This window comes from Solea senegalensis, linkage group LG4 (genome assembly GCF_019176455.1).
Source record: "Solea senegalensis isolate Sse05_10M linkage group LG4, IFAPA_SoseM_1, whole genome shotgun sequence".
Lineage (NCBI taxonomy): Eukaryota > Metazoa > Chordata > Actinopteri > Pleuronectiformes > Soleidae > Solea > Solea senegalensis.
The window spans coordinates 10,144,386-10,157,344 of NC_058024.1; the positions used below are offsets into that span (position 1 = coordinate 10,144,386).

The 12,959-nt window shown below is 40.5% G+C and overlaps 1 protein-coding gene across 2 annotated transcripts in view; it reads right to left on the reverse strand.

Annotated features, from left to right (window-relative positions):
* Positions 1-12,959, reverse strand: part of LOC122767829 (plexin-A1-like) — a 192,826-nt gene that overhangs the window by 84,656 nt on the left and 95,211 nt on the right. For both annotated transcript variants that reach the window (XM_044023327.1, XM_044023325.1), the window contains exons 5-6: positions 3,947-4,047; positions 1,300-1,423 (exon numbers count right to left, since the gene is read on the reverse strand). In XM_044023327.1, the coding sequence (XP_043879262.1) occupies positions 1,300-1,423; positions 3,947-4,047 (225 nt within the window). The remainder of the gene's footprint in view (positions 1-1,299; positions 1,424-3,946; positions 4,048-12,959) is intronic.

Genomic DNA, 12,959 nt, shown 5'->3' on the forward strand with positions numbered 1-12,959 from the left:
AAGTAAAACTGACCAATCAACAGAATACAGCGTGTCTGGCTCCACCCTTTAGGTGCCAGATCAGAAGGGAGCAAACAAGTGGGATGATATAGAGAATGGCTATTTTGGTAGCATTTACAACTTCAAGTGGATCAAAAATGTACCAAACTTTAGTGAACTGTGCCACTTGGAGTAAAAGGGGATTTGATCCAGCACCTAAAGGGTGGAGCTCGACACACTGTCGTCCAGGGGTCTCAAACTCAAATGAGCTTCAAGTCAAGTGAAAAAAGTCTATGTGTGGTGAGTGATATTAGCTTTAATTCATATCAATAACAACATTTGTGACAATATTTTACATAAGTGCAAACTAAAGGTGTTTGTTTTTGCAAAATGAATCTTCTAAATATCAAAAACAAACACATAAATGGCAGGTCACGTGAAATCATTTGAAGAGCAGCATGTGCCCCATGGGCTGCAAGTTAAAGCCGTGGCATTTTTAGCGAGAGACAATTTCAGGCCATTTGTGTCTCTTTATTAAGAAATAATGTTACGATGTCACATTAATCTTCTGCATTTCTTCCCTGGTATGATGTCATACACTATTTCTGTATATGTAGCTGAGCTCATTCTGCCTCCACACTCAGACTTGACCTTTTCAAACGGTACCATGGTGAGATGAACTGAACTGTGCCGCCAACTGAAAAACTATTTACTCGATATAGAGCTCATGCAAATGATTAAAAGTTCCTCCCTCAGTATAATATTCTGTAACTTTTATAAATAAAAGGTAAATGCCATCTGCAAACATTACGGCAGACTGAGATAATGACTCTGACACTAAACAATGTAAATCACTGACAGATAGCCAGTGTCATCTGTGGGCTGATGTTACCCATTTCCTGTAATGACCTCCTTAATGGTGCATCAATTTGCTGATAGAGACATTGAAAAGGTAAAAAAAAGAAAAGACACAGTAGAAATACTTTTTTGCATCTTAATTGCTACAATAACACTTAAAATTCATGGTTTTGCCACATTGTGACCTTTTTGCTGTTGTGCAGTTTTTCCTGTTTTGTATAGTGCAGAGGACGAAATGGAATCTTTGGGAGAACAATGTATGTAAATTATATTTCCAGGAGGCTACCTTTTCTTTAGTTTGGTTTTTCATCATCATCTTACTTTATTTGTACTAATTTCCAACCATATGAATTGTGCTAGAATAAATGCAGTATTGAAACTGTGTGTAAACTATGCTTTCTTCCCGAGACCTGTAAATTGATGTGAATATGAATAAAACATGGAGTGGAAAATAATGTGTACCTGGACTTCCGACATGGTGACAGAGATGTTTCCAGGCTGCACACTAAGCTCCACACACTGCCTCTGGTCAGAGGCAAACCTCTGGGGTTCTCCTGCACGTTCACACCGGTCCTTACGTGAACAACTAGCAAACAAAAAGGAAAGGAGGACGGAGTGAAAGGGACAGGGGAAGAGGAGGAGGACAGAGAGACGAGAGATATAGGATGTGAGCAACTGTTTCGTTAACATTGAGATCATATTAAGATGACAAACATGCACAGCCATCACCGTCACACAAATGGGAGCAATAATACAAGACAAACAGGCTAATAGCTTCCCCCAGCCATTACTGTAGGCCTTTACATCATTACCTTATTGGCCCTGACATTTGTGAGAGAACCACTATGCTATATGAACCTACACCCCCCCTTATCTTTTCACTTTAAAGCTCCACACAACTCACGACGTTTCAGGAGATATAAAGACGATCATTAAAAATTCCCTGAACAATAAAAATGATACTATTTCTACCAGCCATATATCAGCGAGGTCAGCGTTTCCTCGCACAATTACGAGCCAACTGATCATGCTAAAAAAAAAATAATAAAAATCAGCACACAGCTCCCGTATCGAAGCCTTTTTACTATTAGCCATTTATAATGCATTAGCTATCACTTCACCCCCTGCACTAACAACAACTGGCCCCAGTGGTTAAGAGGAAAGTGCTGATGCGGCGTTCTGCGAGGCCTAAACAATAAGAGGGAGGCTGGGACAAAAAAAAATAAAAAATGCTAACTGCCTTCTCGCACAGCAGCCCTCCATCCCCTTGTTTAGTTAGCCTTCACTCACGTTCAGCAAAAAAAAAAAGGCTGTCACCAAACACTGCCTTGGTAGACACAGACACACACACACACACACACACACACACACACACACACACACACACACACACACACAAGAGATCCCAAGGAATGTACACATTTTCTCATTATAAACCTCATTCTGCTTCTCATACTGCTTCTCTGATGTGTGACTGGGGGAATTTATGTGAATGAAGTGTGCTAATTTGCCTAGAAACACCTAGGTGTGTGTGTGTGTGTGTGTGTGTGTGTGCAGACTCCCCCTTTAATTCCACTGCTGATTGAACCCACCACGGCTCTTAATAAGATGTGGCTAAAAGCACCAGAGGGCTGGAATGAGGCTTATAAATAATTTGCCTGTTATTACTACTTGTCCATTTCATCTGCAAGGGCCTCAACCAGATTTGGTGACATTATCAAGTAGGAAATGAGCGAGCTGCACACATGACACAAGGTCAAAATGTGCCCAAACGGTTCAGGTCCGTCATGATTACGTGTATAATGGAACTTACTGTATGTGTATGTGTCTTTGAGTGTTGCGCCACGGGCAAAGACAGGTTGGTGTTATGTTTTATACGTTTAATTAATGCAGAGCGAGATTGGGATTTTGCCAGATGCTGAAGGTGTTCCACAAGTGGTTTAACATCCTGTCACCTTTCAATAACACAGCAGTGTAACACTCTCTTGTGCGAGTGCACACTTGGGGTGTCATGCATGTATGCTTTAGAGGAATAACATATTTACATACATGGCTGAGGAAAGACACTTATATTATGGAATCATTCAGTTAGATTTATTAGGTTTATCATTTTATAACATCTTATGTGTTTCAATCATATTATTTTAACTTCAAGAGGTTCAGGTTAAATATAAAAGGTACAGTGTGCAAAAGTGAAGCTGCATGTGGCTGCTGAATATCCCTGAATATTTTATCTTCAATTTTTTTTTCAAATGACAATAATTTAACATACATCTTACACACTGGACCTTCCCTTCCAAGTGTGTTGGTTGTCGCATTGCACAACAGCAGCTTCATTTGCGCATTTCAAAACATTAAAAGGAAGGAACATTGATCAGTTCATTGCTTATTTAGATCTGTTAATTTGTTATACCTCCTACACACACACACACACAAAGAGTAATCTTAAAAAACATAAGACCAAAAAAAACCCCATCACAATAATAAGCTAAGCACCACCAAGACAAATGGGCGTGTCACGGCGCCAGCAGGCAGCCAAACTGTGTTGTTATTTATGTGCTATTAAGAGGTTTAACTATATGACACACTTACACAGGATAAATGCATCACCATGCTCGCAGGAAGCCTCATCGCCTTATCGCTGTAGAAATTGGACATGAATCACACTTTTGTGATTCATAAATATCTATTTGAGGCATTTTACTGAAGTTGTAAGAACTTAAAATACACAAATTCAAAGTAGCAGCTGAATCTTTGGTCGTAAATTATCTGCCGTGTGCTAAGTACGCTTCTCTTAACAGCTGTGCGTACCAGTGTAGTTCAAGTTTAAATTTATCGACTAACTAACTAACGACTAACTACTGAGGGTGTGATCAGTGAAAAAAATAATACATTCAAGGCCTTATGTGTTTTTTTAATTTTATTTTGTTTTAAATAACAAAATAACCTGAAAATACTCCCGGTACATTACATTTTTAGGGTGAATTTTCCCTTCAAACCAGGAGTGAATCATCTGAACTTTAACTATTCTGCAGAGTGCTTTGCATAGCCCAAAACACTGAAACACTGCTTTTACCATCATTGTGTGTGTGCTGGGGTGGGTACTTACACATTGTGGAGGACACACCATCCACAGTGAGGATCTCTGGAGCCCAAACACTCCCCACAAGTAGTGTACTGCTCACAGCTCTCCACTGGAACTCTCACCACCTAGAGACAGAGAGAGAAGAAGAAATAATGAGATGTATATTCAACAGAAAGCAGTTTATCAGACTGATTCAGTCTCAAAATTGTGCTCAGCAAATAGTCTGTCTGTGTGTGTGTGTGTGTGTGTGTGTGTGTGTGTGTGTGTGTGTGTGTGTTCGTTCTGGTGAGTGATTCTGGTCCAGTAGACTGTGACAATCTCCATTGAAGCATGTACAGGAGAGACCTCGCAATGCATGCTGGGAAACCTGACAGGTGGCTGTGCAGTGATTGACAGGTGACCTCGAACACCAATGGGAGGTAGATGAGCAGAAGGACAAACCCTGGTGTGTGTGTGTGTGTGTGTGTGTGTGTGTGTGTGTGTGTGTGTGTGTGGCTTTTCGGGGACTTGTTGCCCCCACTGCAGTCTGTAACTTTTTGAAAAAATATTATATTTGTCTCTGCTTGGTCTCCCTGAACAGAAATGACATTATTTGAGAAGTGACATTATTTGTGTGCTGCGTCCTTCATCTGAAAACAAGAACTTTGTCAAACACTATTAAACCCAACTGAGGAAGCATTTGAGTGTATTCAGTACATCAACAGCACAGGAGTGTGCGGGGCAAAAAGCATTTATCCCACCAAACAAATGACAAGGTTTTTTGAGCAACAGAATTCACTCGATTAATCAATTACTAAATTAATCGTCAACTATCTTGGGTGTTTTTTCCTCTGAAATGTGAATATTTTCTGGTTTATTTGTTCCTTATAAAAAATAAATCATTAAAACAAAAATAATTTAGCTTTGTGGAAAAAATGAGACATTTGAGAACGTGAGAGCGAGTCATATGGAGCTGATATTTAAAAATGACACACTACAGTTTGAAAAGACTTAATGACCAGCTGAAGAAAGACAAAAGTGTATGAGTATGTGTGCTTGGTGACTGGGGACAGATGTTGCTTTACAAACTAGGCTTAAAGTCCTTTACTCAAACTTTCAGGTGTTGACACATGGATCACAACATGGCTGAAAGTGTGTGTTTATTTCAAGACGTTCACAAGTGTGCGCAAGTGTGTGACAGACGGATTGCGAGCATATGCACACGATGCTCCATAGTGTGCCACAAAGTAACCGCATGTGTTTGTGGGTCTGTGAGCACACATGTGCTGGATGTGTCAACACCACAGTCAACCTTTCTTCACCAAAGGGCCCCAACTTGATGAGTCACTTGATCCCCCTGTTTCATGAGGTGTGTGTGTGTATATGTGTGACTGATAAGTAACAGCATTTAACGACACTACCCCAACACCATTATACCACAGATGCACATTTAACACGAGAACTCTGTCCAGTGGTAGGTGGGGACTTAAGTGGTGCTGGTCCCAGTGGGGTCTGACTTTTTTATGAGCTCGCGATGGGGGGGGGATGACAGAAAGATGTATCAACACACACGTTTCATACTGAGGCTGAGAATCCTCAGTGAGCTTTAAGTGTAACATAAATACAAGACAGATATGACATCACGGAACTCATGTATGCTCTGAAATGTCTTGCGTCAACCTGGCTTTTGGACTCTTTGACAGACAAAAGCACTGATCACCTCTGTTTTCTTCTCCCAACTACACTGTACATTTACTTACAGATCCATTATGTCATACTCTGTTCCCTGTACATGTTTCTGTCCTAAAACCATCTTCTATGGATGCATCCATTCCCGGGAACCTCATTTGTTTTCCAACAGACTAAAACATGCCCCTACAATAAAAGCCAATAAAGAACCTCAGTAACTATCCATATGGCTTCCTGCCAAAACAACGTCATGGAGACAGAGATGAAATGATGCAAACGAGCAACAGTAAGGATCAGGGGAGGGAGAGAGGACGGTGGTCATCTACTGGAAGTAGTGCTAGATGGATGGATGGATAAATAGAGTAAAATAGAGGCATAATGGAAGACACACACAGGGAGAATTGGCTGGGACATTGTGCTGAGTAGATGGGATATGGTGGCAGACGGCTGCTATGTGTCATTGTCAGAAAGAATGTGAGTAGTTTCAAGCTGAAAGAAGGATGGAACAAGGAACTGGTGTGTCTTAGAAATAAAAGAATGACGGAGAAGGGAAAAGGGGCAAAAATGAATGAGCATATAATGGATGGAGGGGAAAAAAACTCTGCAGCATGTAGTTTATGATTTAACAAAAAAAGACAGAAGAAAATGGAGAGAAGTAAGAATGGCCTGTTCCTCATATTATCGAAAATCCCCCTCTCTTCTCCATAAATCACTGTGATGGTGATTAAGGACAATGGTCCACATAAATCATACCAACACTAAGGGTTCGTGGTGAGCTAGCAAAACCTTATCATTACCCTGTGTAATGATAGATATAGACTATTGTTCACAAATGTCCCTGTACTAGTAGACACCATAGGCTCTAGAGTGGGAGTGCCACAGAGATGTTGATGGGTTAGGAGGGATATGATGGTTGTTTTTCCCTGTGGAGCTATAAAATGCTTTACTGGAGCCGGGACTTTACTTGTATAACTGCATGTAGATCTAAAAAAATGTGTATATATCTATATATATATATATATAGATAAATATATATATATATATATGTATATATATATGTGTGAAAGGGAACACTGCCAGGGAAAACGGCCTGCACCCCTCCCACCGCTCATTGCTTCTCTCTGTCTCTCTCGACGGCTCTTTTAATGAAAGCCAATTCCAGACAGCGCGCCACATTACTCCTTTAAATGACCTTATAAACCAAGCCTGCCATCCCCTCTCTTGCCATCTCCTTATTTACAATAGCATCCACTGCTGTAACTCAAATCCGCTTTCTCGCTCTCTCTTCCTCTGTTGTCACACCTCCACCCTGACCATAGCGCAGTGCCATGACATCTCCTTTCTGCTGTAAACTTTCCACCTTTCCTCTTCAATCTGTTTTTACAGACCACCATCACCTGCCTTAATGCGGCCAGCTAACAGGTTTTGCGACGGTCACCCCCAAAACCCGCAAGACTTGTAAAGCTTTCACCAGGGCTTTTCATTGGCTGTTAAATCTAAAGACATAAAAGGGTTGGCCTTGTAGCGCCTTTCTTTTTTTTTTTTTTTTTTTTTTTTTAAACAACATTCAAAAACAGGGAGAGTCTATAGCGGAGGAGAGGAGGAGGAGCTGGGTGTAGCAGAGATGTCACACAGAAGAGAGCCTCCTCTCTCGGTTACGTCTGGGTGAGAGAATTCAGTTTATTATACACACACATATCTGCTTGAATCTCATAAATTAGTCATGTCCATACCTCCCTGAGTAAAAAGAGTTGAACCTCTTGTGCTAAACATTTGACCTCGTATAACTCAAGTCCTGCAGAAAAGGGACGTAGAGGAACATGGTTTCAGTGAGAAGCTTCCAAGTGTCAAAGTGTGAAATTGCAGATAAAGACAACAGCACACATAGAGCAGGGGATGTGCCAATACATATATATATATATATACATATATATATATATATATATATATATATATATATATATATATATGTGTGTATACATATATATACACATGTGCCAAACTAAAGAGCTCACTTAGTCTCTTCTGTGGTGAAATGAACACAATATGTTTTATACACATGTCACAGCAGACAGAGACATACATGCTCTTAATTAAGCAAAATAAATAAAGGCAATAATTAAGTCAAGGAGGTGATATCTAATATCTACCAATACATTGTAAATTTCCCCACTGCAGGACAAATAAAGGACTATCTTATCTTACCATACGATACTGTGATGACAATATCGTGCATCGCTAATATGTACTCAGGAAAATAATATACTAGAGATGGTTTGATACCATTTTTTCATGTGTGACACTACAGTGTTAAGAATACATCGATTACAAATCAGTCCGATAAAGTCTGTCTTCTTTACACAATAACACTTTTTGTTTGGCTCTTTTCTTCTTTTATCTAAAAATAAGTGCGTCACATGATCACTGCAGCCTGGCAGACATGTGAATCCCTTATCCCACAATCTGGCCATGTGACATTTGTGGCACAAGTCGCACTCTCTTTACAGACTGTGCTTAGTGAAGCATTCATGGCGTATTTAGAGGTTTGGGATGTATCAGTATCTTTTTTTTGACCAGAGATGCTGATACCAACAGCATCTCTGTGAAATACTTTTTTGTGGGAATTAGGAAAGAATTAGTAGAACAATTTTAACTAAATATTAAATGGAAAACATCTTTTTCTTTCCTTAACCTAATACTCTCAGAGCTGTGTGATCGTTCAAACAGGATTTTTGGAAAAAGTGACGGCCCCATCTAGCTTTTCTGAAAAACACAGCAACATGGCTTTCAACAGGTTGTTTACGTTTGTGAGACAGATCCTGTAGTTGTGGAACATCAAGCTCAACAGGGGGTCAGAGGGGGCGGTTGAATCAAAGGCTGAGTTAGCATGTGTGCATTGACTGGATTGTAAGGGGCTTACGACATCAATGACTGGATGGAGCTTGATGTGTTGACTGAGTGGAGATAAGAAGGAAAGCAAACACCACTCGCAGAGTTTAACACTGAATAGGACGAAGAGCTGTTGAAGGATGACAAAAGAGAGGGCGGGTGGGTGGAGTTTGAGTAGAGGGAGGAATGGAAATTGAAAAACAGCAATCACATCAGTGTGGTCCATCGAAAAAAACTGACAACATCTCCTTGTGACACACATCCCATTTGCTACATCATGTCCAAATACTGAATCTGGGAATTCATATCACAGTGTTTCTGCAAATCTCATGTCATGTTCTATTATTATTGTGATAGTGAAAATACTGCAATTTCCTGACTGCAAATTATATTCCCAAATTAAAAACCCAGAATAACAATTGGGGAAAATAAGATTTAAGGTTTAAATGGATTTCGGAAACACAAAATATCCACGTTTATAGACCAGTATGATCATCGTGGTCAACTCAAACTGTTCACCGCAGACCTGTCTGAGTGACATGTCCACTGCGATACACCTCTTGTTTTCCCCTCCAAAATTCATGCCCTGCTGTATTTCTTGTGTCCGCTGCCCTTCCTGCCTCTCTGGCCATATTTATCTCCCTCATATTGTGTTTCGTCTGCCACTTCTCCCTCCCCATCAGCTCTCCTGCTTTATCACCTCTTTAATTTATATTTTCTATCCTCTTTCCCCAGCACCAGGCTCAATTATTCATCCTCTACTTTGTTTTTTCTTTCCCTGATTTACTGCTTTCATCTCATCCTGTATACTCCATGCCAGTGTAAAAGAGGCCATTCACACGACTTATTTGTCTGAGTTTGAAGACAATTCCAGTCACAGAAACTGCTATGAAAACATGTACAGATTTAAGATGATCCTCGAGCTATAAGAGTTTGTGAGCGTCTAATATACTTGCAATGAAGTTTTGAACAGAATGCAAATTCCTGGTCCTTGATAATGAAATTATAATTGCTCACTTGAAGTCATTTTCCCTAAAGTCTAATTAGTTGCGCTTTTCCCATTTAATAGAAAAGGCAAAACATGTCAAGACAATGAGATGAGCAGGTAAAGGATGAAGTCAGTACAAGAGCTGCAACACAAACAAACCCAAACTGAGATCAACCTTTAAAAACAAAGATATGGAAAACCATCATTCTTCATCCCCATCCTCATCACATAGACATTTCTATTAACCCTTCTAAAAAGAGCTGTAGGTCAATGTCCTCTCACTCTGTGTGTAGCCATTTGTCCATAATACTCTGTCCTTCACTCGAGGGAGAGTCTGACAGAGACAGCGGAGAGTAAGAAGGATGGAATGGAAGAGAGAGCGATAGAGACAAAGGATGAGACTGAAAAACCACCAAAAACAAAGAGTATGGACTCAACGGAACCCGGAGAGAGAGAAAAGCGGTAAATGTGAGCAGCTAAGGTAGCCAGGCCTAGGGGTCTTCTAATTAAGTGAGGATGGGAGAGGCCGGCTGCCTGGTAAATGACTCTGTCACTTTAGTAAATGGACTTGGTGAGGAGTGAAGACCCACACAGCTGGCATTTCCATTAGTGCTGCCATGTGACCACCATATAGACAGACAGAGAGGATCTGAGGAGGAAAATATGGAGGACAATCTTTTATTTGTTCTTGCTGGAGATGTTGTGTGGACGCAAAGTCCTCACAGGCAAGTCTCAGCACTCGGCAGCCATCTTGGAAACACCCTTGTAATTTAATATTTCAGTAGGGTTGGGCAGATGGATGATAATAGCTGAGGGAAACAATACAATACAACTTTATTCATCCCCATGGAGCAATTTGTTGCAGAACAGCCCCACATTCACATACACATTTAATCATGGAGACAAACTAATAAAAAAATCTACAGAGAAGAAAGTTGGTGTAAATACTATGAGAAGAGACGGACGGAATTTAATCGATCACGATGCCACACCCCCCCTGCCTAACACACACACACACACGCACACACACACACACACACACACACACACTATAATGTAAAACATTACTTTTTCACTGTCTACTGATCTCCTATTGTTTCAGAACCAGCTGGGGCAGAAAGACATTCTGCTTTATGGTACTCCTAATACTCTGATGCACCAGTCCAGCAGAAACCTCCACTACAAATGTCCAGGGTGTCAGATAAATGTAAGACAAATTTAATAAACTACCCATAAGTAACATTGGGCTCACACGGTGGTCTAGTGGTTAGCACTCTCGCCTTGCAACGAGAAGACCCGGGTTCGAGCCCCGGTTGGAACAAGGGCCCTTCTGCATGGAGTTTGCATGTTCTCCCTGTGTGTGTGTGGGTTCTCTCCGGGTACTCTGGCTTCCTCCCACAGTCCAAAAACATGCAATGAATTGGACACTCTAAATTGACCGTAGGAGTGAGAGTGAGAGTGAATGGTTGTTTGTCTCTATCTGTGTGTGGCCCTGCGATGGACTGGCGAACTGTCCAGGGTGTACCCCGCCTATCGCCCCATGTAGCTGAGATTGGCACAGCACCCCCCGCGACCCTCTGGTGGAGGATAAAGCGGTTAGATGATGACTGGCTGACCCATAAGTAACATTTATTGATGAAGTTGCAACTCTACAGCTGAATATTGTGTTGGACAATCTATGTAGACTTCAGTAAGCATCAAAACTCAAAACATGTTTAGTTTGTCCATAGTGGGCTACTGTAAAAACATGACGGACTAAAATGGCGGCCTCTGTGGAGTTGACCCAACTCCACGAAAATGCTCATTCTGGGGGGGAAATGAAAAACAACATTCAGTGTTAAAGTATAATTATTTGATCTTCAATTTCTGCTTAAAGGAATGATTCACCTTTAACAAAAGTAATTTTACCTACATTTTAGATGCTGGACCTTTAAAATAAAACCTATAAAAAATATTTAAGGTAGAGGCCTTACTTTAAGGAGGCCGCCGTCTTGAGCCAACATACTACACTATACTTTACTACACAAATGATGATGAATGGCTTCACCTACATGAACCTGATGCATAAAAAAATAATATAAAAAATGGGAGAGTGGAGAGAGTTGTAAAAGATTTTCTACGTCCTTTCTGGTATGTGATCCAGAGCCATCCAGGTCCTGTAACATTCTGATTCGGTTTTTCCTCCCAGTCTTTTTCCCAAATTTGAAACACATGTCTTTACAAATGTACTTAATAATACAGTTTTGTTTTCTTTTCAACATTCTGCTGTTACTTCCATTGTGATAAGGGAAATAAATTATTTTTCCCTTTTCTCCTGAGCTCTTCCAATTTGATACTTCACAACGGTTCTGACGACACCTGCTGCGCATGAATTAGGGGGAAAAAATGGAGGTTTGACACAAATTCAAAACGACTCCGTGCACTCTCGTGCATGACTTGTGGTTCAGGCACGGCACTGAATGCAGTGATTTGCCCCGAGGAGTGGCTCTGCAGGCCATTCCAGCTTTTGATTGGCCTCAATCAATGACAATCAGTCAAATACACATCGTTCTGGCCCAATCACTGTCGAGCAACAGGAGGAGCGATTGTGCAGCCAATTGATAGTGATTAAGAAGAAAAAGGCGAGCGGGGGTTCATAGAGGGAGATCGAAACCATTAACCTCTCATTCCATCTCCGCCTCTTTTCCGACTGTATCAGTCTGTTCTATCGCGTCATCCTGAGGGAACGAATAGATGGTGGACTAAAACTGAGAGATGAGAGACCCACAAAGATATCTAGTGACAGCTACACTTCCATTAGTACTGATGGCATCATGCCAAAGATGAGTTTGAGCCCACTTCTGATCAGGCGTGCACACAGTCAATCAAGCGCATGGGAAAAAGAGAATAATACAACTGGAGAGACAGGTTTGTTGGAGGATCAGGAATTAAAAGAGGAAGAGAGAAGGTTTGAGATATTAGCAGACATGGAAATGGACCCTTTCTGTGTATCTAGCCCAGTATCTGCTATATTTGATTACTGTCTTGATTAAATGATTTTAACAAAGACATATACTGTGATGGAAAAGTACAGCACTCTTGACAGTTTGTTTAAATTATTGTCTAGGGCTGCATGATTTTATTGGCACAATATCAGTATTGGTCGATATTGGATTTAAAATGTACTATCCGATATCGACAAATGAGTTAAAATCTCTCGATATGAAGAACAGTAGGGGATTATATCTGTGGAGATTCTCATTCATCCAGGTCATCAATATCCAAAACAAGAGGAGGTGAAAGGTCTTTAAGAAAAAGTCTAGTTGCAACTGATATGATTTTTCTTATGTTTGTTTACTTTGCACAATAAAGAAATGTATATCAACATCTGCTGTGACACAAATATGCAAAAAAACTAAATTACCTCTGCAGTTGCGCACAGGGAAACACATTATTATACTATTTTTATGTACTATTATTATACTATTATTGTCAAATGGTCTTGTCGTGAAA